The 26017-nt window shown below is 33.9% G+C and overlaps 2 protein-coding genes across 3 annotated transcripts; one reads left to right on the top strand and one right to left on the bottom strand.

The window, feature by feature from the left end:
* Nucleotides 1-1455: 1455 nt before the first annotated feature.
* Nucleotides 1456-2575, bottom strand: LOC132061499 (uncharacterized). The gene is made up of 3 exons (XM_059454302.1): nucleotides 2357-2575; nucleotides 1877-2065; nucleotides 1456-1833 (listed from the first exon to the last, which is right to left on the bottom strand). The coding sequence occupies exons 1-3, from the start codon at nucleotides 2573-2575 to the stop codon at nucleotides 1456-1458; spliced, it is 786 nt and encodes a 261-aa protein (XP_059310285.1).
* Nucleotides 2576-11757: 9182 nt separating this feature from the next.
* Nucleotides 11758-17053, top strand: LOC132059976 (meiotically up-regulated protein C8C9.04-like). 2 transcript variants are annotated; one of them, XM_059452821.1, is made up of 2 exons: nucleotides 11758-12154; nucleotides 14482-17053. In XM_059452821.1, the coding sequence occupies exons 1-2, from the start codon at nucleotides 11945-11947 to the stop codon at nucleotides 16825-16827; spliced, it is 2556 nt and encodes an 851-aa protein (XP_059308804.1). In that variant the 5' UTR covers nucleotides 11758-11944; the 3' UTR covers nucleotides 16828-17053. The 2 variants fall into 2 exon arrangements, with proteins under 2 accessions (XP_059308804.1, XP_059308805.1); XM_059452822.1 differs by lacking the exon at nucleotides 11758-12154 and adding an exon at nucleotides 13599-13848.
* Nucleotides 17054-26017: the final 8964 nt, after the last annotated feature.

Below are 26017 nucleotides of genomic sequence, written 5' to 3'. Positions count from 1 at the left end.
GCTTGGAGATGAACAATGTAATGCAAAAGATTCTTAGTCGGTTAAGAATCAAGCACCAACTTCATTTTCACAGATTAGTACCTATCGTAACCTCTTACTGTATAGAGCAGCACTTAAAAAGAAAAGAGAACTAGATTGTACCTCTACTGTACAGTGCCAAGTTTGAAAACATAAGAGAAATACAAGCAACTACTAATATTTATCCACTAACATTTGAACTTCTTAAGAAAGAACCAAGGAACTGCAATGCTAACTTTACTGTGCCTTCCCACGCCTTCCTACCTCGACCATTTTGTTTCTTCTTTAACTTCGTAGATAATCTCAAGTCCCTCAGAAGTGTAGTACCTGGATCAGCCTCATCCTCCTTGCCCTTGGGAAGCCTCCACGACGCTTATCTTTTTGTTGCTTCATATGCACCTCATCCTGAGAATCATCCAAACATGACACCTCCTCATCTGTTTCCAATGCCGCAATTGTACTATTATCTAGTTTGGCCCCATCCTCCTTGTACTTAGGAAGCCTCCCATGACACTGTTGTTTTGGTTGCTCCAAGTGCACATCATGCTGAGGATCAGTCAAATCCAACGCCTCCTTCCTTGTTGCCAATCCCAAAGGCACTTCCTTTTCCAAAGGCTCTTCCATATGTATTATATCTTGATCTGATGAGGCACAGAATGGCAATGGTTCCACTTAAGAGGTACTTACTGATTTAGGTTCAACTGGGGTTTTGCTCCAGCGCTTCAGTTGTCTTTGTGCACGATAATTTTGAGATGACTTCTCAATGGATGCTGCCTCAAATCCTGTAGGACTTCATAGAAGCGAAATATCAGGTTTATCCTCCACATTCAGCTTCTCCGAGGTAGTAGATCTCCCATCTTCCGGTTGATGCTTCTTTTCAGATGATGGTTCAACTGTTGCAAGTTCAATCTCGTGAGATCCTTCCATCTTTGACAGTTCCGTCAGCTGCTGTGCTTCTCGCGCGTTTGTCCAAATTCCCATGAATATCTAGAAGTATCATTTCAATTGGCTTATCTACCTGCTGCTTAGTTTCAGGTGAATTCTTTTGCTCTAGATGTTTTATGGCAAACAAATCTGTCTAACTTTTGAATGTGAATCAGACTAACCACTTGTTCATCTTCTTCTATACTATTTGCAGGTACACACACTTGAGGATCAAGACTAGAATCTCCATGGGATGATGGAGATTGACTTACGATCCCTATTTGCTGAGTTCTTGTTCTTTTTTTTTTTTCAAATGGACGGCTGATTGGGTTCTGATGAGCTCTCCAGTGCTAACTCTGGAATATGTTGCTCCTGCTGCTACGCTTCTCCTCTTTTCTTACTAAGGCTATGAGGCTTACCGACTTGCTGGCTTAGTTTCAAGTGATTTCTCCTGCTTTACATGTTTCAAGGCGAATAAATCTGTTGATGCTGAAGGTTGACTTATGATCTTTTTTAGCTGAGTTCTTGTCCTTTTTCTTGGAATGGACGGCTGCTTGGGTTCTGATGAGCTCTCCATTGGTGCTTTGGAGTTACTGTTCCTTTCCTTTGCGTCCTTGTCAAAGTCCGCGTTGGCCTATTTGTTTGCTGCCCCCCACGGTGCTCCTTTTGTTGCTTCTTAGTCTTTAACAGATCCTCAGCAACAGACTCCACTTCTAACCTTTCAGTATCTACGCTCTGCTGCTCATTCTGGTTCAAGGACAAAACAGTTTCTGATAGCACAGACTCATCACCGGTGTGTCTCTGCTGCTTTGGACTCTTTTTAGACTCTTCCAGTGCATCAGACAAGTCATCCATTATAGGTACTTGGTCCTCAGCAGGTCTCTCAGAACTCTGATCCACAACACGGTCTTCCTTCGGTGAGTCTCAAACCTACCGACGAGGAGTTATGCGCTTTATTTGCTGTGGCATCCTCCTCCGCCCTAAACTCAAAACCTGGAGGCGCTGCAAGACTTAAAATTTGAGGCAGGTTAACTCCAGGTTGTTCGTTTTCCACAATTTCTTGTGGACATAAGTTACTCATATCAGCTGTTTTCTCAACTCTGCTGACACTAAACTTTAGTTGCTGCAATTTTGGATCCTCTAATTACTCAATCTATTCTGTCATCATACACCTGATAGGTTCAACAGGCACAGATCCTTCTTTAGCATCAAGCTTTTGCTTCCCTTTCTGTTTATGTACTACTCTGATCCTTTGAACTCTTTTGGGAAGAACTTTATTTCCAGTTACAGAATTTTGCTGCCCATTCAGTTGCCCATCTTCTTTATCTGTGCTCGGTTAATTATGATGCCCATCCAACTCCCGATATTCTTCATGTACTCAGTTTTCTTGCCCCTGTTTTCCATCAACACTGACTTCATTTTGTTGCTCATCCAGCTTCTTCTGTTCTTTAACAACTTCTACAACATCATGCTGCACACGCTTCTCCTCCTCCTTTGGCTTCTTCCGCGGCTTCTTTTGTTTAACTTCCCAATCCGGCCTTCTCTTCCTCTTTCTTTTTCTCTTTTGATTCATGCTTTTGTTGTCACCAGGAAGCGAAAACCGTCCTCCATCAGTCATAAGGACTTCTCCCATTTCAGACATCATCTGTAGATGACGTTTCCGCAGGGTCATATTCTTTCTTGATAAACTCCGATATTGAGTCTTCTCTGGATCCTCCTTCATCCAATTCCTGCAAGGCCTTTTCAATCATCTATAACAAAAGAAAACATTGGATTAGACAATAAACTCACATTTGTGGATGGAAAAAGCTTCAACTATGTGGAAACTTTGGGAAAATTCCATGAATAGCTGGAAGTATCATTTCAATTGGCTTATCTACCTGCTACCTAGTTTCAGGTGAATTCTTTTGCTCTAGATGTTTCATGGCAAACAAATTTGTCAATGATGGAGGTTGAGTTATGATCCCTATTTGTTGAGTTCTTGTTCTTTTTCTTAGAATGGAGAGCTAAATCTGGAATTTGTTGTTCCAGCTGCTGCCGAGCTCCTCCTATCTTCTTACTAAGGCTACAAGGCTTACCAACTTGCTGCTTAGTTTCAGGTGAACTCTCTTGCTCTAGATGTTTGAACGCAAATAAATCTGTTGACGCTGCCATTTTTTTTTGTTTTGGATTTAAAGAAGTCACGTGGCTTATTGTGATTGGCCCCATATATTATTTAACTAGTTAATTTGCCCGCACGAAAAGGACATCTTTAAATTTATGAAATATATAATTTTAGTAAACATAATCGAGATAGAAAAGATAAAGTTTTAAGCACAAAGATAAAAAAAAGAAATTTTGACATTGAGAATTAAGTTACTATGGTACCATGGATCAACTGAAGAACTACACGCTAAAGCATCATGTGTAGCTATAAAAGAACTATCAATACTTTAAATGCAAGAGCAACAGAAAATATTTTCAAATCCTCGCTAACCCGATATGAGTTCAATCTCAATGGTAAATAAAAATCATGAAAATCGGAATGGCGTATTGCATTCTGCTGTTGGTATCTGTATGTAAACATATCCTTTTTCAGTTTGAATGCCGACTCCATACAACGAATAGATCTTCATGTCAGGAGCATTAGGTGACCTACAGAACATATCAAATCAAAACAAAATGCAACTAAGAACAAATCATCCTCATGGACTTTCCAATTTGATTAAACTTTTTGAGAACCCAAGAGAAGAGAATCTAAATGACAGTTCATACAGTTCCCATGAGACGCTTTCATACAATTCCCATGAGACGCAAGAAACAAAAGTATATTAAAACTTTAAGTTCAACAAAAAGACTTATGTAATAGCTGAAAAACACAATGAAGTGGCATGCAATTACGGTTAACCTGCCCCCTCAATCTGTAAAAGATAGAGACCTACTGTTAGTAAAATATTTGACTTATTTAGCTCGTTATTTTCTCAAATATAATATTCATAGAATTTTAGAGAACATAAGAGACATGAGATGGCTTTTCATCAAACACAACAAAGGTAGTGCTATATTACAGAAGATATGCACAATAGTAGAAGCCTCCCTTATCTCTAGAGGGACAAACAATATTTTTTTTTCCTTTTCTTTTAAGTTACTAACTTAATACATCTTGATATGCAAACACATTATCAATTATAAAACTGGAGGAAAGCAGAGATGAGCAAAATAATCAACTTCAATAATCTCTTTGGATACCATTAGTTAATTTAAAAACATTAGAAATACCACAGTAAACTTTTAGACTTCCTCTGTTAGAAAGGTCTCAAGGAGACTATTCCTACCTCCAACCACACTATAGTATAGGGAGAAGAAAGATGTCATCAAGAAAAATTATATTTAGGGAGGAGAAAGAGAAATAGATAATGGTCTAGCAATAATGAAAATTCTTATCCAAGTGAAAGCTATTGATTTTTCTTGACCACACAATGATAGAGCATTACTGCCTAGAAGTGTTGGTTCTTTCTTTAAATTGGAAACTGTTACAAAATTTTGTGTTTTTTGTAAAGTCAGATAGTCAAGACTCTAACTACACAGTTATAGACTAATATTTGTAGCGTGAATTTTCAGTTTTTCATCTCATCTGAAAGGATTCAAGTAACAACTACATTACAGGGCACTAAAGCAAAAAATGAGAGGTCTTAATTTGTTTCTAATGGATTTGACCAATATTTGTAGTGTGAATTTTCAGTTTAATTGTAAAAGAAGTTCATCTATAAAAGTAAGAAAGGTTTATTGAAAAAAATTTATCACCTCAATCAGTAAAGAAAGCTTTCAAAAATAGATTTGAACAAATGAGGCATTCAAACTTCCCGTTAAACTCCTTATTTGTTCATTCCCATCACCCTACGCCTTGTTTCTTTTGCCTTATCCTAAAGTTTGGCACGTGTAGACTCCTTATCTCCCTCAAAAATAGGACTTGCTCGAAACCAACAAAGTTTACCAATATGTTGGGCAAGATCTCTTGAACTTGTTTTCCCGAACAGTGTCCACTAAATTACATGTCATTTCACATTCCAAGTGTAAGAAAAACGCAGAGACCAGAACTCAATGATTACTCACATGGTTTCGGGAAGTAAACAGGCTTGATACCTTCACGACTCGTCTCACATACCAATCAGTCCTGTTGCTTTGCATATCCTTATTCTTTACTTCTGCATCCAAAAATCTACTGTAATGGTTAGCTTTCATGGTTCTAAAATCATAAGTTGATATCGAGCAAAATATGTAGTCAACAAAAGATAACATCAAAATTTCAGTTAAATTGTACTCCATACTAAATTACATGTCCATTTACATTCAATATGAAGAAAAAGCAAAGATAAGAACACCAAGTGTACTCATATGGTTTTCGGATATCAACTGTTTGATCCCTTCATGACGTGCCCCTAAACTAACATTAGTCCCGTTGCTTCGCAGCTTCTTATTTTATACTTTCTTCTGCATCCAAAAAATCTACAACAATGGTTAACTTTTACGATTCTCAAATCATAAGCTGATATCAAGCAAAATATATAGAAAATTATGGAAAGAACTCATTATCATTCAAAAATCAATTGAAGGACCAAATAGAAAATGTGAACATATTCACATATCTTAATTAAATTTCATGCACATATGAAGAAATTGTGAATAACGTAGCTCCCCTTTTTTATCATATAGAAAAACTTCATAGTCAACAATACAAAATCATGGGAGAAAGATCCTAAGTTTCTGTGAGCATCCATGATAATTTCTTGAAAACTCTACTTCTAATAATTTTAAATGGATGCAATTATCACACGAAAAATAATATGATAGAAGTGAAAGATAACTCGAGAAGACAAATATACGTCCCCGTTCAAAGAATAAAACATCAAATGGAGCATCAGCTAAATCCGATGTGTTAGCTTCTTATATCAAATAATAATATAGACTACAATTATATCAATTAACAAAGAATATTTACAGAAAATTCGGGGAAATGTTTCAGCAAATTAAAACATACGTGAAGTAATATCCTGCATTCATAGTCCCAGTCCCATTTTAGGTTCTCCCTCTTTACTGTAGTGAGAAATTATTTTTTAAGCCCTTTACAAAAAAAATTAGCTTTATGATGTTTTTTTATCAGGAGATCTTAATTTTTTTACAAATGGGTGTACAAAGTAAACCAACAAACCGCACCAAACCGATAAACCAAGTCAAACCGAGAAAAAAACCCGACTAATGGTTTGGTTTGACTTGGTTTGGTGTTGGAAAAAAAAACCCGACCATAATTGGTTTGGTTTGGTTTCAGCTAAAAAAAAAAAGTCAAATTGAACCAAACCAACTCGACATTACATGTATTCAATTTTAAAAGTATTTTATACATAAAAATATTTATTTGTTATGTAATTTATAAATATTTCTTAAATTTTTTCGTAGTTTTAATCTATTATCATATTATTCAAGCTTGAACTTAGAATATTGAATGTTAATAAGTTTTATATCCTATGGATGTTAGTAACTCATATAAAGTCCAAACCAAAAACCAACTCAACACTCATATTAACAAAAGAAATTCAATTTAACACTAGGAATGATAATAATGTTGGATATCTATTCTTTAGTTTTGCATAATTGGTTTAGAGAGTGAAAATACATAACTTAAGTTTTTTTTTTCTTGTCATGTAATTAATATTTATTAGCCATACTTATTTTAGCATGACTTAGTATTTTTAGATTATGCTCATTTTCTTTATGGCTTATTAATTAGCAATATTTATTTTAACCGATTTTATTATCTTTTATTGAATATTTTAATACAATGTCATCACTCTTTTGTATCTTATTAGGACTAAAGAAATATTTGAAGTAAAAGTTATATGTTTTGTATCAAGACTATTCCAAAAAAAAATCCGAAAAAATCGAACAACCCGAGAAAACGCGAGGTTGAAAAACCCGAATTTTATTGGTTTGGTTTGATGTATAAATTTAAAAACCCGACGCAATCGGTTTGATTTGGTGTTTAAAAAATCCGAACCAACCGGATCGATGTACACCCCTACACATAACACATCTAAAAAAAATACACAAGAGATCTGAAAAGATAGTTTTCATTCAAAGGAGATTTCAATTTGTCGAAAATAATTAAACATACTTGTTAATGCGCCTTTTGGGGTTTTCCAAAAGAGGGCAGTGACTGTTTACTTGTTTCGTGAGTGACTGTTGCAATTTAATTAATACATTAAGTTGAACGTAAAAACTAGGTTAAAAGGCATAAAAAATGATAAAAAAAAAAATAAATTCTGTGCTTTTAAAGCGCACTTGTACATAGGCCTGTGTCAATTATATATATATATAGAGAGAGATTTAAAAATTAAATCTACCCACGTGTAAACTCAAATCCGCTGGCTAGTTTAATCCACCCATTTAGTCTGTCATCCCTGCTCATGCTTCTGGCTTGAAGGATTGGGATACATAGGAGGATCATGAATGGGTCTAGAAAGATTCAAACTAACTTTTCAGCAACCAATTCTATTGTGGAACTTACAAGTTTTTGGAGATACTAATGAAGATAGTGTGCAGATAAATCAAGAACATGTTATGATTTTTTGAGAGATGCAAACAGAAAGTAGTAAATATATGAATAAAAATTGTCTTATATAAATGTTACTAATCATAAGTTTTATATAGGCACTTAAATAAAATAGCAGACTCCTCCTACAACTTAAATAATAGATTCTTACTAAAATTAAAAAACTTAATATTCTACTAAATCAACTGTTACCCTCCTTTTATAACTAAACAACTAATTATTTTAGAAAATTGTATCAATAACAGATGAAATCCAACAGAACAGCGTCCATGTTCTCTCAATTTTATATTGGCATCTGTATAGGGGCAGCACCTCTTTGGTGCCTTTAAATATTTTTCACTTAACTAGCTTAAAGCCTTTTAAACTAAAGCTCCTATGAGATCAGAAATACTCAGGCTAATTTGAGCTTGGAACTTTCTAAGTTGCACCCAGATAAATTTAAGAGTGTTGCATAATTGTTGTTGTTATCGTTATTTAGAAGTTGGATAATAGTGGTGTTATATATAAGTATTATTTAATAAAAATATTTAAATAGAAAGAAGAAAATCTTATTCTGAAGAGTTGTGTTTCTTAAAAATGCTTCATTTGTTGTCTTCTCAAAAGTTCAAATCATTGGCTTTGTCTGAAAAGACTTGTCAACTCATGGGTCTGGATTCTCTAACATCTTATGATGATTATACTTGATTTTTGTGGATTTGTAGTCATAGAATCATGTGTTTCAAGAAACAAAGTTGGGGGATTTTGACTCAGTTTTCTAAATAAGAAATTAGGAATTTGATCTAGCTAATTATATCAAAATCAATACTTGATTATAGAATTGGGATCATATGTTTATGGGTAATCCAGTTCTATAATTTGTGTCATGATTTGACTAGTTTGACCAGGAGTTGACACTTTGTTGGCTTTGAATTAGGACGCTTGACCCCACTAGTATAATCCATTGTTAATCGATATTTTACATAGATTGTTTTTAGGATAATTGCACAATTTGTGGTTAAGAAGCTTAGTAGCTTCAAAATAAGTGAGACTTTAACCTTTGGATTGCTTGCTTTTCCAAAAGTATGATTTTGTGACATGCATAAATTGCTTTGGAACTATGTAGAATATTGTGGGGCAAGCACGTAATAGGGCATGTATGTTATTTTGACTTGTTTACTCTATGTTATACGCTTTCGTGGCTGTTCGTAACATGATATTAATTGTTGAGTTGTAAAGATATGAAATAAACATGTTTTAACGAAAATTGAGCATAATATCCTATTATTCATTGACATGAAGCGAGTTAGTCTTATTTGACTCTATTGTACGTGTTTATGACTTGTCTCATGAGATAATAATCGAATGATGTTGGTTTGCTTGTACTATGTCGTACTTGCGTCATTTATTTGAGTTAGTTAATACTCTTTTTTGTGATTTTGGTTTAGCCATCCTATCGGTGAGGCTATGTGCGTATGTTTAGTCTAGTCATTCTAACGACAAGGTCCTATGGTAGTGGTCCAATAGTTCTATCTGCCATAAAATAATGACTTTGGACTGACAGTCTGATCTGTATAGGGCCTATGAATTGGTCTAGTGGGTGCACACACGAGAATCTGGCGCATTATGTTGTTATAGTATTTTATACTTATTGTTTAGTTCTTACTTGTTATGGTTATTATAAGATATTGTTATATATCGTGTTTGTTTTCCGTGCATTATTTTAAAAACTTACTCCACCGGGTATAACGTAAAGAGCGAATCAATGACCTTACTGGTACATGTGACTCACCATTTGTGGCACTTTGTAAATCCTTGTACTAGTAGTACTGCGGGACATACTTGATCTAGTTCAAAGTCGTATCAAGATTCAATTGAGGTAATTCAATCACTTTGGTTCGTGATGGATGCTATTATCCTTTTTTTGTTCCTGTCCAGTATTATGGTTGGGGAACCATGTCTTTCATACTCCTTTATTTCATGCTTCCTTTTGGTGATTGGTTTTCATTAGAATTCATATTTCTAGTCCTCTTGTTATAATTTATATTTACTCTATTTTTTGAAAAATATACACACCGGGAGAATGCAAAAGAGAGAGAGAAATAGAAGGAGAGAAAAAAATTAGGAAGCTTATGAGGGATAATTTTTATCGAAATTGGAGCCTGAATCTGTTCATGCTTCTAGTCCTCTTGTTGTACTTTAATTTTACTCTATTTTTGTGGAAATATACACAAGGAGGGGGAGGCAGGGTGAGGGGAGAACATGAAAAATAAAGAGCAAGAGAAGGAAAGAAAATATTGGAAGATTATGAGGGATAATTTTTTTACCAAAATTGGAGCCTAAATTGTTTTCGCTTCTAGTCCTCTTGTTGTACTCTATTTCAACTCTATTTTTGTTGGGGAAAAAATAGGAAGATTACGAGGGATAATTTTTATCAAAATTGGAGCTTTTGAAATTAAGGGATATATCTATTCCCTGAAGCTGCTACAAAAAAAAAAAAAAAAAGGTCTTGTTATATAAGGTAATTATTTGAAGTTAACATATAAAATATAATCAAAGCTCCAAAATCATCATGTGATATAAAATTATCTAATTTTCTTAAATAAGAGTTAAGACATTTGTTATATGCCTAATTCAAAATGGTTAAACGATTTCGTCTAGACTTCTCCAATCAACATGATATTGATGATAGTAATAAATGAATCAAGAAAAATAAGGACATGGTACACCTCTTTTTCTTTTCTTTTTTTCTTTAAAGCAACTAATCTAGGAAGTAACGGATCCAAACCCTAATCCTAATTTAGAAACAAGAGTTGATTCTGGAGCTTATAACGAATTTCATGTCAAATTTGCACTCCTCTTGATCTTTAGATTCGCTGCTGGAGCTCCGGATGAAGGCCCGATTAAGTTGTAATCCATTGGCTATACGATTTGATTTTGAGTTCGATGCTGTTGAGGGTGGTGATTTGAACTTGAATCGCCTTGTCAATAGTCATGTCTGAGCTGAAGATCTGTTGATTGCTGCTCTTCCGGTATGTTTTCTAGCGTCTTTGTTGAATTCCTTGTGCTTTTGTTAGAAATTGTGTCGGCGTTCCATTTACGACATTGTGATTACATCTGTATGAATGTTTCCATTGTTGCTACTGTCCGTGATGCTTGTTGATGTGTTTGCTCACCTTCTAGTTTACGTGATATTATTTCCTTTTTCAGTTTGTTCCAAGAAAACTAATCACTTTCTAAATTCGTAAAGAATCCAACTTAAACTTCTCATTTAATTCTTAATAACAAACTTCTATAACCATACTAGTATTATAATGTTTAAGACTCATATATCAAATGTCTTATAATCGCACAAATATTAGGAAACATTCAAAATCATAAATTTTAGAATATTTGTATTTCTTAAATTTTGTATCTAATCAAATAAGTTCACCTAAAAAATGTATGAAGGAAGTAAAAACTTAAAAAAGAAAAAGTACATAACGTGTTGAAGGAGGAATCTTTTCAAAAACCAAAAAAAAATAAAATGAGCTATAAAGAAAAAGGGGAGAAGGGGGAAATGCACCTTCAACTTTGCGATATAAAGCAAATATACCTTCATTAAAAAATATTACAAATATACCTTTTCTAGTTGTGTTTGTTGAATAAAACATTAGAGAGGCATTTTTCTTATATCGGTCAGGTCAAGAATAAAGAATAATGGTGACTAATTTTAAAAAAGGTGGTAAATAATTTTTCATTTGAAAAATAGGATTTTGTCGAAAAAGAGTTAAATATGCATGTGTAACAGCGAAGGTATATTTGCACTACCTATTTAACGAGAGTTATATTTGCTTTACATCGTAAAGTTTAGGGGGTATATTTGTCCTTTTTCTTTATTTCCACCCAAAAGAAAGAAAAAAAGAAACACACTCACACACATACACAAACACAACTACATGAGGAGTGTTGATCCTTGTGATCCGTGTGATATCACTAAGCAGATTTAACCTTCAATATATTGAAATTTACACTTTTGATTTTTTTGCTTATGAATATTCACAAATTTATCATAATTATTAGCTGTTTCATCACTTAATTACTCACATATTATGTTACGCTTATATTATTTATCCATATTTGACGGCAATACACTTCTAAAAATAGTTCAAATACAATATAATTTTTACATAAAAGGACTAAAAACGCACATTTCGATAAATTAAAAGTTAAATATGCTTCTTTAGATATCACAAGAACCAAAGCCATAATATATCTATCATTTAGGGACTAAAATGTTATTATTAAAACAAAAAAAACAAAAAACAAGATACACACTCAGACATACAGTCACACACCTACACAAACACAACTATATAAGAAAACTGCAGTTTCTCAAAACAAAACCACCGAAAACTTCTCATAATTAGTCCCAAACAAGGCCTACCTAAAGTAAATATAATGGATCAGTTATCCCTTGAAAACCCTAATTTGTCTAAGAAGAAAAATCAAGAAAAGGGTATGGATAAGTTAAGAGAATTAATCTTGAAACTTGCAAACAGTGAACCAAATGTACCATTGAGTGCTACCCAAAATTCACTTCTTCAAGAAAAACTTAATCATTTTCTTTCTTGTCTTCATGCTGGTCCAGATCATCCTCCTTATGCTTGGGTAAGTCATTTTTTCATGTAATGCTGGTGTTTTTTTGTTGCAAATTTGAGTTTTAATGCATTAATTAATGTTTTTTTTGGGGGGAAAAATGAGTGTAAAATTGGACCCCATTTGTGGGATTAGACTGGATATGTTGTTGTTATGTTGATGATGATGATGATGATGTTGTTGTTGCTGCTGTAAAAGTTGGTATTTTCATTGTAAAGTTGATGTTTTTCATGCAAAGTTGGTGTTTTTCATGTAAAGTTGGTATTTTTCGTGTAAAGTTGGTTTTTTTAATGAAAAGTTGGTTTTTTCATGTAAAGTTGGTATTTTTGGTTGTACATTTAAGTTTTACTGCACTAATTAATGGTTATTTTGAAAAACTCCACTTAAAAATGAGTATGAAATTGGACCCCACTTAAAAATGAGTATGAAATTGGACCCTACTTGTGGGATTACACGGGATATGTTGGTTTTTTTTATTTTTTTATTTTTTATGGTTGTTGTTGTTGTTGATTATGATGTTGCTGCTGCTGCTGTTGTTGTTGTTGTTGTTGCTGTTGCTGTTGCTGTTGCTGTTGTTGTTGTTGATGTTGATGTTGTTGTTGTTGTTGGTACGAAGATGGAGAAATTAGGGTTAATTTTAAGAGGGGTTATCTCTTAGATGACTCAAATTATTAAGCCATGGATAAGTTGAGAAAATCAATCTTGAAACTGGCAAACAGTGAACCAAATGTGCCATTGAGTGCTTTTTCATGTAAAGTTGGTATTTTTTTCATGCAAAGTTGGTTTTTCATGTGAAGTTGGTGTTTTTCATGTAAAGTTGGTGTTTTTCATGTAAAGTTGGTATTTTTTCATATTAAATTAGTATTTTTATGTAAAGTTGGTTTTTTTATGTAAAGTTAGTCGATAAGAACGAAGTTTTACTGCGCCCATTAATCTTTTTTGGAAAAATGAGTATGAAATTGGACCTCACTTGTGGGTTTACACTGGATATGTTGTTGTTGTTGTTGTTGTTTAAGTATGAAATTGGAGAAAAGTAGGGTTAATTTGAGGAGGGGTTACCTCTTAGATGACCCAAATTGAAACTGTGCCCTAAGGTTATTGTGTCTGTATTTGTTGTGTTTGGTAAATAATTGGATAAAATTGATCATCTGGCTTTGCTGGAAAAATGAATTCTTGGATTAAAGTTAGTATTTTTCATGTAAAGTTTGTATTTTTTCACGTAAAGTTGGTATTTTTTCACTTGAAGTAGGTGTTTTTTCATGTAAAGTTGGTGCTTGGTATGTAAAGTTCGTTTTTTTCCATGTAAAGTTGGTATTTGTCCATGTAAAGTTGGTATTTTATCATGTAAAGTTGGTGTTTTTCATTGTAAAGTCGGTGTTTTTCATTGTAAAGTTGGTGTTTTTCATATGTAAAGTTGGTATTTTTCATTGTAAAGTTGGTGTTATCCATGTAAGTTGGTATTTTTCGTGTAAAGTTAGTATTTTTCATTCTAAATTCTAGTACAAGTGATTGGTTTAGGGTTTGAAGTCGGTGGTACGAAGTTTTTTTGGGAAAAATGAGTAAATTGGAATTTTTTTTATATCTTAGATGACTCAAATTAGTAAGCTATTGAAACTGTGAATACTTGAGGTTGACTAGTAGATCTGGGGTGCCCCATGTTTTTTAGCAGCAATGCAAGTATACAGGATGTTATTTCTGATTTGTTTGTAAGATACATTGTCTTGTTCTATATGGTTGAGGCTTTTTGTGCTGTATTTATCGTGTTTGATAAATACTTGGACAAATTTATCATGCGGGTCTGATGGAAAAAAATGAATTCTTGGATTATAGTTTTCAGTTTGAGTGCTTGGGAAGTTAACCTGCCTATGTGTATATGAGTCCAGATTCTCTGGTTATGTGTTGGGGCTTTTCGATTAGATTATTCAGCAATCATTATTCTTTTGAAAAAGAAAATATTTATTTTCATTTTTGTTAACACGTGTTTGTCATAATTTTGTCGGTTCTGTTCATTTAACATTATTGGATTTGTATCCGGGAAAAAGTGAGATTTTTCATTTGTTATTATGATGTCAATACCTTGCTCAGACACCAGCCAAAAGATTTGCGTTTGAAAGTTTTTTTCTTAATTAAGAGCTTGATTAATTAAAGTAGAATCCAAGTTCAGACCTCGGAGACTTGATTAGCTATTTCTCTTCTTCCCATTCATTGTTTAACGAGTAACAGTGAATAGTTTTGAAGCTTCTATATCTGGATTTTTGCAAAGTTTCCACATAGGTGAAGCTTTTTCCTTCCACAGATGTGAGTTTATTGTCTAATCTAATTTTTTTCTTTTGTTATAGATGATTGAAAAGGCCCTGCAGGAATTGAATGAAGAAGGAGGATCCAGTGAAGACTCAATATCGGAGTTTATCAAGAAAGAATATGACAGTTTGCCATGGGCTCATACGACCCTGCTGAAACGTCATCTACAGATGATGTCTGAAAAAGGAGAAGTCCTTATGACTGATGGAGGACGGTTTTCGCTTCCTGGTGACAACAAAAGCATGAATCAAAAGAGAAAAAGAAAGAGGAAGCGAAGGCCGGTTTGGGAAGTTAAACAAAAGAAGCTGCGGAAGAAGCAAAAGAAGGGGGCAAAGCGGGTGCAGCATGATGGTGTCGAAGTTGCTAAAGAACAGAAGAAGCTGGCTGAGCGACAAAATGAAGTCACTGTTGATGGAAAACAGGGGCAAGAAAATCAAGTACGTGAAGAATACCGGGGGTTGGATGGGCATCATAATGATCCGAGCACAGATAAAGAAGATGGGCAATCAAAAGGGCAGCAAAACTCTGTAACTGCAAATAAAGTTCTTCCCAAAAGAGCTCAAAGGATCAGAGTAGTACATAAACAGAAAGGGAAGCAAAAGCTTGATGCTAAAGAAGGATCTGTGCCTGTTGAACCTCCCAGGTGTATGATGACAGAAGAGATTGAGCAATTAGAGGATCCGAAATTGCAGCAACCGAAGTTTAGTGTCAGCAGAGTTGAGAAAACAGCTGATATTAGCAACTTATGTCCACAAGAAATTGTGGAAAACGAACAACCTGGAGTTAACGTGCCTCAAATTTTAAGTCCAGAAGCGCCTCCAGGTTTTGAGTTTAGGGCGGAGGAGGATGCCACAGCAAATAAAGCGCATAACTCTTCGTCGGTAGGTTTGGACTCACCGAAGGAAGACCATGTTGTGGATCAGAGTTCTGAGAGACCTGCTGAGGACCAAGTACCTAGAATGGGTGACTTGTCCGATGAATTAAAACAGTCTAGAGAGAGTCCAAAGCAGCAGAGACACACCATCGATGAATCTTTGCCATCAGAAACTGTTCTGTCCTTGAACCAGAATGAACAGCAGAGCTTAGATACTGAAAGGTTAGAAGAGGAGTCTGTTGCTGAGGATCTGTTAAAGACTAAGAAGCAGCAAAAGGTGCACCATGATGGGCAGCAAACAAATAGGCCAACACGGACTTTGACAAGGGCGCAAACGAAAGGAACAGTAATTCCAAATGCACCAATGGAGATCTCATCAGAACCCCAGCAGCCGTCCATTCCAAGAAAAATGACAAGAACTCATCTAAAAAAGATCCAAAATCAACCTGCAGCACCAACAGATTTATTTGCCTTGAAACATGTAGAGCAAGAGAAATCACCTGAAACTAAGCAGCAAGTTGGTAAGCCTCGTAGCCTTTGTAAGAAGATAGGAGGAGCTCAGCAGCAGGAGCAACATATTCCAGAGTTAGAACTGGAGAGCTCATCAGAACCCAATCAGCCGTCCATTCGAAGAAAAAGAACGAGAACTCAGCAAATAGGGATCGTAAGTCACTCTCCATCATCGACAGATGTGTTTGCCTTGAAACATCTAGAGCAAGAGAATTCACCTGAAACTAAGCAGCAGGTAGATAAGCCAAGTGAAATGATATCTCCAGATATTCATGGAAATTTGGACAAAGGAGAAGCCCAGCAGCTGACGGAACTGTCAAAGATGGAAGGATCCGAAGAGATTGTACTTGCAACAGTTGAACCATCATCTGAAAAGAAGCAGCAGCCAGAAGAAGGGAGATCTGCCCCGGAGAAGCTCAATGTGGATGGTAAACCTGATGTTTCGCTTCTACCAAGTCCTACAGGATTTGAGGCAGCATTGATTGAGAAGTCATTGCAAAATGATCGTGCACGAAGACAACTGAAGCGCTGGAGCAAAACCCCGGGTGCACCTAAATCAGTAAGTACCTCTCAAGTGGAACCATTGCCATTCTGTGCCTCATCAGATCAAGATATAGTACATATGGATGAGCCTTTGGAAACGGAAGTGCCTTTGGGATTGGGAACAAGGGAGGAGGCGTTGAATTTGATTGATCCTCAGCATGAAGTGAACTCGGATCAACCAAAACAACAGCATCGCCAGACCCGTCGTAAGTACAAGGAGGATGGTGCCACACTAGGTGATAGTACAATTTCAGCATTGGCAACAAACGAGGAGGAGTTATGTTTGGATGATCCTCAGGATGAGGTCCACTTGAAACAGCTAAAACATAAGCCTCGTGGGAGGGCTGCCAAGGGCAAGGAGGAGGATGGGGCCGATCCAGGTACTACACTTTTGAAGGACTTGAGATCATCTACGAAGTTAAAGAAGAAACAAACTGGTCCAGGTAGGAAGGCGTAGGAAGGCACAGTACAGTGAGCATTGGAGTTCCTTGGTTCTTTCTTTAGATGACTAATGGTATAAATTTAGATATATCCTAGGAGTTCAAATGTCAGTGGATATAAATATTAGAAGTTGCTTGTATTTCTCTTATGTTCTCAAACTTGGCACTGTACAGTAGAGGTACAGTATAGTAATTCGAACTAATAGCCTAATGAAAATACTTATTTGAAAGAAGCTATTACATGATTTATCATTATCAAAAAAAAGAAGCTATTACATTATTTAGTAATCTCTTGTAGTTCTCTTTTCTTTTTAAGTTCTACTCTATACATTATAGAGGTTACAATAGAGTAATCCAGCAATGAAGTACTAATATGTGAAAAGGAAGTTGGTGCTTGATTCTTAATCAATTAAGAATCTTTGGTATTGCATCGTTCATCTCCAAGCCAGTTAGTGACATTTGGTCTTTCAGGAATCCTGCATGTCCCAATCCATACTTACCCTGAAATACAAGTGTTCATATTTATTACTAGCATTTTTGGTGTAAAATGAAAATTCTTCATGAAGTAGAGACCTTGATAGATTTTGTGAACTCTGTACAGGCTTAGTCTGTTTAGTGCTGTGATTATTTATAAAATGTGCTTTCTTTTATCGATGAAAAATTCAAGTCCTGCATATTCTCTCTGTCATCATGGAGATGAAGACTTTGATTGTTTAGGTTTATTGAAGTAGAATAGACTTGAGGTTTGCCTCCTTTAATTCTTCTGAAATGCTTTCCTGGTCTTGCTATTGTGTACATTTCTTTAAGTTAGTATTACAACTGATTTATCTCTCCACTTAGTTTGGGACTGACGTATAGTTGATGCGTGTGTATGTGCGAGCGCATGAATTCAACTAATTATAGGCAAATCTGTCATGAAGCTCTTGAGAATGGAGAAATCTGGTGGGAACGCTTAATCCTTTAATGGACCTTGTGTGACGCGAATCTAGATTAAATCTAGATTAGTCGAGTTAGTAAGTACTGGATTACTGATGGTCAAACCAAAACGAAAAGTGTATATGAAGCATTTTTCTCTTGGATGAATTTCATTGTGTGTGTGTACACGAATTCAACTAATTATAGGCAAATCTGTCTGAGCTTTGCAAGTCTATACTTGAACAAGGGTACATAAAGCTCTTGAGCATGGAGAAATTCGGTGGGAACACTTACTCCTTTAATGGACCTTGTGTGGCGCGATTCAGATTAGTGTACTGGATTATCTAAGGATCTTGTGTGGCGCAATCCAGATTAGTGTACTGGATTACCTATGGTCAAACCAAACGAGAAGTGTATATGAAGCATTTTTCTCTTGGATGGATTTCATTTTTCAATCATTCTTCTGAACTGAAATTCAATTCCAGATAGCGGATTTACTAATATCAGAACCTGGACATGTTCTTGATACTGTTAAAAGCCAGACTTATTTCTCACAAATATTATATTATTTAAGCTTGGATTTCTTATAACATGGTCTTCGTGAGATAATGCTCCGTTCATGATTCATGGGTGGACCTTGTTTTCATTTTTTTCTTTTATATTTTTCAATAAAAAATATTTCCAGTACAGTAGGGAGTAGCTAATAAATATACAATATCTTCATTTGTACCCAACTAAACGAAAGCCAAAAAAGAAAAACTACCAGATGATGATAAGTATAGCAAAGCGGAGAAATATCATTCATAAAAATAATGTCCTATCTACTTGCAAATGTACAGTAAACGCACTGAATATACCCACTTTCATTTTGTCAATTAAATGCAGTTCAATGGAACAATCATAGAAGTAACGAATTCAAAGCCTGAAAATGCGCTGTGATCATGGGACTTGCATTTGCTATTGTTATTGGAAAAAATGGCATGGACTAACCATTTTTTGGGTTTGTAATTGTAAAAGGGAAAACAACACAAAATGCCCATTGGAAAGAAACTATTTACCCGCCCATACCCCCTCCTAAACTAATTTCGCTTCTATCCAATTTAGCCTAACATATTTATCCAAGTACCCCCTGCCAAAACCCTTCCTCCATGATACAATTTCAATATATTTATATACCTAAAGGTATCATGGAGGACTGAAGCAGTCCTCCATGATACCATCTTAACTAATATGGTATATATCATGATGGTTTCATGAAAGACTGACGAGTGTCTCATTGGAGGACTGAGGCAGTCCTCCATGATACCATCACAGTATATATGTATATAAGATAATGGTATCATAGAGAGTTTTTGAGAAAAGTCTGTTTTTTGAATAAATGAACTTATCCACCATGATACTGTATCAATATATTATATATACCATATGGGTTTCATAGAGGACTGATGAGTGTTTTTGAAGAAATGAAAGAAGTCCTATGTGATATCATCATTGTATATAAGAGACGGGAATACTATATTGGTGTCATAATTTTGGGGCATCCGGGTGAATATTTTTGGGGACATGAAGTGGTAATTATTTTATGTTTAGGAGACATCTACTTTCTTTTCCCATCGTAAAATAGCCGGAGTTCGTAATAGCTATTTTTTCAATGCTGAGACGAAATATGGATAAAATATTGTTAGCTAAAATGCATAAAAATTTCGGAAAAGCGGATAAGATAAAGAAGTAGGTCTTTGCGCTCTTTTAAGTTGGGGGATATTCTTGTCTAAATATTACTTCTACAAAAAAGAGTAACGAAATTTTGATTAATTTTGAAATTTTAGTTTATTTTCAAATAACAACTGTAAATCTGGCTAATCGTAAACTTCTTCCTTGCTATTATTACTTCTATTGAAACGATATTCCCCTTTTTTCTTTTTATTTCTACAAAAAGCTAGCTCATGAAGGTTTTTTTTTTTTTATAAAAAACTTATTAATACACGATGAATTTATTTCTTAGATTACTTCTTATCTACGCTTAACTAAAATTTGATATTTCAACATCTGAGACAAAAGATTATTATTACGTATTCTTAAAGAAATAGCCGGCCTGAGCTTTGACCCAAGTTGTACTTTAGGAACTCACCTAATTGGTTTTCGGTCAAAGCTTGTTTAAGCTGGACTTTGTCAAAGTTCAACTCAATCAAAGCTCAAGAGTTTTGACTAAACATATTGGGCACGATTAAATTAAGTCGTGTAAAAATTTCAAAAATAAAATTAATACCTTAGGTTCAAGTATCAAGTAAATTATTAATCAAGTGAAATTTTAAATTGTTAATTTGATAATTAGTAATTTTGTCACAATAATAGTTAATAATCGATAATGTTGTAGTTTGTACTTCTTTAAGAAATAGATGTTCAATCACTTCATAACTTAAACCTTCTTTTAAGGATCCCACAAACTTTGATAAAGGACAAAAATTCACTGCAACACAAACAACAACAATCAACTTAAATAAGATCGGAGGCTTGGGCTATTTTATTAATTAATAAAGTGTTTTGCAAAATAAAGAAAAAGGAAAGCGACTAACCTAGGTAACAGGAGCAACATATAAATACTTGAAGGGAGTCCTACACAAAGAGATAAAGGACAAAATTTCCCTGAAGCTGCTACACAAATTTTTTTATTATATAAGGTAATTCTTCGAAGTTAACACGCAAAATATAATTAGAGCTCCTAAATCATCATGTGATAAAAAAAAATTATCTAATTTTTCTTAAATAAGAGTTGAGACATCTGCCATATGCGTAATTCAAAATGGTTAAACGATTTCGTCTAGACTTTTCCAATCAACATGATATTGACGATAGTAATAAATGAATCAATAAAAAGAAGGAAATGGAACACCTCTTTTTCTCTTTTCTTGTTTTTTTACATACGGCCCCATTGGGCTATTTGATTAATTAATAAAGGGAAAAACAAAATGTCTTGCAGAAATAAAGAAAAGGAAAACGACTAACCTAGAAAGTAACATATCCAAACTCAAATCCTAATTTAGAAATTAGAGTCGATTCTGGAACTTATAACGAATTCCATCTCAAAATTGCACTCCTCTTGAGATACACATGCAACGTACGTGTTAAAAAACTAATTTTACATAAGTCAACATGAGTCGTAGGATCCCACAAACTTTGATGCGCAACACAAACAAGAACAATCAACAGATCGGAGGCTGTAATGGCTGGAACAACATATAAATACTTGAAGGGAGTCCTACACAAAGAGATAAAGGAGAAAAATTCCCTGAAGCTGCAACACAAAAAATCTTGTTGTATAAGGCAATTCTTCAAAGTTAACACGTAAAATATAATCAGAGCTCCTAAATCATCATGTAATAAAAAAAAATCTAATTTTTCTTAAATAAGAGTTACGACTAGCAATAAATGAATCAAGTAAAAGAAGGAAATGATACACCTCTTTTTCTTTTCTCTGATTTTTTACATATGGCCACGTTGGGCTATTTTATTAAGTAATAAAGGGAAAAAAATGTAAGCGACAAACCTAGAAAGTAACATATCCAAACCCAAACCCTAATTTAGAAATTAGAGTCAATTCTGAAGCTTATAAAGAATTCCATCTCAAAATTGCACTCCTCTTAAGATACACGTGCAGCGTACGTGTTAAAAAGCTAATTTTAAATAAGTCAACATGAGTCGTAGGATCCCACAAACTTTGATGTGTAACACAAATAACAACAATCAACATATCGGAGGTTGTAACGAAAGGAACAAACATATAATTACTTAAGGGAGTCATACACATAGAAATAAAGGACAGAAATTGTACCTGAATAGGAAGATAAGAACCAGGCTTTTTCTAGATACAAATGGAAGCCCCAACCAAAGATACCGATGGGAAGTTGATATGGATGAACTTGGCCAACAATATCATATCAAGGGACCAAGAGACGCAGAAGAGCTGCAGATTCGCAGCTCTTGAAGGACTCGGATCTTTTCATCCAACATTTTCTATCAGGAACAATGAGAGGTTTCCCTAATTTGTTCGAACACCCTGTTTATTTTATTTATTATTTTAAATAAATATACGTGAGTCATAGGATCCCACAAACTTTAATGCTCAGTTAGCAAAAGTAAAAATGTTGGATGAGGTAATTATATATTAGCCCTTTAGTTTAGTTTGGATACACACATCACATATTAATAAGATATAAAAAATATTATTCACATATTTGTTTTTTCATCTTTTTTCTTTTTAATTTATGTGATAAATTTTGATTAAATATGAAATTTTAAGAAAGAAAGAAAAACTTTTGAAACTTTACATGCCATAGACATTAATATAAGTCGCCTCATTGATAATTGATAAATATACAAATTTTGGCTTCTCTGGGTATAATGTCGCAACTGGTGGTTCCTCCTACTCAAGGACAAAGCCTGATTAGAAAGCTCTATCTCCAGTAACCAAATGACTTGCCAAGAACATCATGGAAGTGTTTAATGTTTGCTAACCATGCAAAATCGAAAGCCTGCTTCACCATGTGGTTCAGAATGCACCAGATGATGTTACCAGTTGATAGGTTGATCAAATGAGGCCTTAAGGCTACCAAGACTTGTGTTTTATGTCAACAAGTTCCTGAGAACCATGAGCACTTATTTGTTCAATGTCTTATTGCTAAGGCTTTGTGGACCAGAGTCCTGTTATGGATCAATAGAAGGGGATTTTCTGCTAATACCTGGGATGATTTTCTTCATTGGAGCATCAATATTAGCAAAGGTAAAACTCAGCATGCTCAACTCTTCAAAATGATCTTTGCTGAGGTTATTTATACCTTGTGGATGGAAAGGAATCAGAGACTGTTTGATCAAAGATGTTGTAACGTGGAGAAGTTGGCCAAGGATCTTGCATATGTCTGTAGTGTTCGAGGTTTCACTTTTAATTAGCAGATGGCTGATCCTATTTAGGTGTTTTTGAGTTGTATTTAGACCCTAGCAAGCTGTGTTGCCTTTGCTAATTTTATAATGTTTGCGCTGGTAATTAATAAAAAGGCGTTAGTTACCAAAAATAAATATAAAATGAGAGTTTAAAATTTTGATTTTTTTTCTAAATAGAAAGAAATTAGCTTTTTGAAATCGACTAAAACGAAAAGTGCATTATATAAATTGAAATAGAGAAAGTATCGTTTTAAGATTTATAGATACTAATTAAAAAATATACTCCCCCGTTTCAATTTGCTTGAACCTATTTTCTTTTTAGTCCGTGTCAAAATGAATGACCTCTTTCCTAATTTGGAAACAAATTCACTTTATGAATGATTTACAGTCACACAAATTTTCAAAGCTTATTTTGAACTACAAGTTTTAAAAGTTTTCCCTCTTTTTTAAATGTCGTGTCTAGTCAAATGGATTCATATAAATTGAAAAGGGGGGAGTATAATAATTTTAATCATAAGAATATTATTTAAATTAACTGTCATTTCCATGTAAAGGTCTCATTTAATAATCTACTAGGTGTAATAGTAAGGGCAAAAAGGAATACTTTTCAATTTTTAAATCGTCAAATATTTTAAAATAACTCAATCTGTCCTGATGATTAAAATTTGAAAATAAACTACAAATTTTATAATAAAATATGTATTTAATATTGAATAAATGATTTCATCACTATAAATAGATATAGATATGACCTATTAACATACTTTTGTGTCACGTCAATGGGTAATGATTTTACTTTGAACAAATCTAGGCGTAGGTCATAGGAACCCCACAATTTCTTAATTTGCGATTGTCAAACGTAGACAAGTTGGATGAGGTAATTGGTATTATCCCTTTAATTTTCTGGTTGGTTGGAATTCACCCATCACATATTATAAGATATAAAAAATAAATAAAAAATCTCTTCGAATTCAAATATTATATCTTTTAAGAATCATAAATATTATTTAAGATTTTTTAAAATAATTTTAATTACATAAATAGCTGTCTCATTTACTTTGAATTTCTCATTCAATTGATAATTTAGTATAGTAACTGAAATAGTAAGGGCCAAAAATAATAATGGTTTTTAAAATTTTGAAATTTCAAATATTTTAAAATAATTTCACCCAATGCTAAAATTTGAGAACAAATGTGATACTATAGTAAATATCTTTTAAAAAGTGAAAAATCACATTAAAAAGTTATTATTTTCGTCCGAATTATGTGATACAATTTAATTAGTCACGTATGCAATGTATAACGAATAAAAAGTTACTCGCATGTATATACATCAAGACAATAAATATATGCAATGTGTTTGCACGTAAATTTTTAATAATTAACTACCATATATACTCACATTTTATTAAATCACCTAAGTATGATAGATTTACACGGATTAATATAAATACCGTGTGCTAATAACAATTTACTCCCTCGATTCACTTTTATTTGTTCACTTTGGACTTTTCTCGCTGTTTAAGAAATAATAAATGAAGTGCATAATTTAGTAATGTACCCATATTAATTTGTACATATTTTTATTGGATTTCAAAAATGATTTGAAGTGAGCAATTAATACTATAGGTAAACAGGAAAAAATAAATTATCTTATCTTGCTATGCTAAAAGTGACAAGTAAAAGTGAAAATCTATTTTTGAAATACTGAACAAGTAAAAGTGAACCGAGGGAGTACCATAATAATGTCATTACTGAGTCAGACGTCATCTTGGTGCAAAGATAAATCTTGTTTACCAGTTTCCAGGGCTGCCTTTGCTCTGATCTGCCTTACTGCCTATTTATTAGTTAGCTGAGATTTACAATTCGGTAAGACTCGTTATGCTTCAACTTTATCACAGTTGTTAATTAACATATATCCACACATTATTAAATGGAAAACTTACGCTTATGTATATTTGGCGGAACTTAGTTATTGACAGCAGTGGTGGAGCTAAAATTTTTGTCAAGGGTATTCGAATTCATATAATTTATATATTAAGGGTGTTTAATATGTAATACGTAATAATTGATATGTCTATACGGTATAATTTTTTGGCGAAGGGTGTTCGGTTGAACACCCTTGCGAGGCTATGGCTCCACCACTGATTGGCAGTAGCTTAAATATGCAAAATCTATGGTCTTTTTTAACCAAATTAACACACAAAAAAAAAAAAAAAAACCTTTCACGCACGAAATTTGCGTGAATGAGCTTATTTGTATATTGGTACAAAATATTTGTATATTGGTTCAAGTTGTGTCTTTGTAGATGACAGCTTGTTTACTTTGATATTAAGGGAATCACCCTGCAAAGACATATATAAGAACAGCCTTGTTAGATAATTATACATATTGCAACTCTCAAATAAAGTGAAAATAGTATCTTTCGAGTGATCTTCTTTCGGATGTTTCAACTCCAGCAACTAGTACAACATGTTAACAAACAGATGAAACTGAGACAATCAAATCACTGCAATGCCCAATATTTCTTGCATAGGATTTTCAAGACATAAACCAATAGATAAACATATAATCACTTCAAGACGAGCAGTAATGAGAAGAAACGCCAAGAAGGGCTCAGAATATACAACATTTTTCTGTTGAGTTCACACTGAATTAGTCACTGTTTTTTTTTAAAAAAAAAAAAATCTTATAACACATTTGCTATGAGTTAAATGTATTCTGCCAAAGGCATTCATCCGTGCAAATACAGGGTGGAGATAGAAGAAGGATTTATACAGTTTGAAAATCACGAGGAGCAACACCAGGAAGATAGAATGAATGCGTAGACGAGATGAGGAACAAGAATGAGATGAAAATGCATGATTTTTGTGGATGCATGTGAAACTCCATGCTTCTTTTTTCTCTGTACACAGAAGAGTGCAATTAGGAGAAGGGCTCATTCACGCACAAATTTCGTGCGTGAAAGGCCAAACTCTTACTTTTCGAGTTTGGTCCTTTCACGCACTAAGTTAGTGCGTGAAACCTACTTTTTTTTTTTTTTTTTTTTTTGTTGTTACTGTTCAACCTTTTTTTTTGTCTCTATACGCAAAATCTATACACTAGTATGTATATTATATGCATATTTAAACATGTACAAACCTATACATCTGTGGACTATTTTGTAAATTAAATTAGCCAAAGATATTGTACTGTAATTTTTTCTAATTAAATCATTTAAGTATGATCGATTTACACGGTTTAATATAAACTTAGCGTGCTGAAAAGTATTTTACCATAATAATGTCATTACCGAGTCAGAAGTTAAAAATATAACGTCATGTTGGTCCAAAGATAAAATCTTGTTAATGTACCAAT

The sequence above is a fragment of the Lycium ferocissimum genome, chromosome 6 (genome assembly GCF_029784015.1).
Source record: "Lycium ferocissimum isolate CSIRO_LF1 chromosome 6, AGI_CSIRO_Lferr_CH_V1, whole genome shotgun sequence".
NCBI classification, from domain to species: Eukaryota; Viridiplantae; Streptophyta; class Magnoliopsida; order Solanales; family Solanaceae; genus Lycium; species Lycium ferocissimum.
Note: the sequence above shows the minus strand (reverse complement) of the source record. Positions and strands in the feature narration are given on the sequence as shown.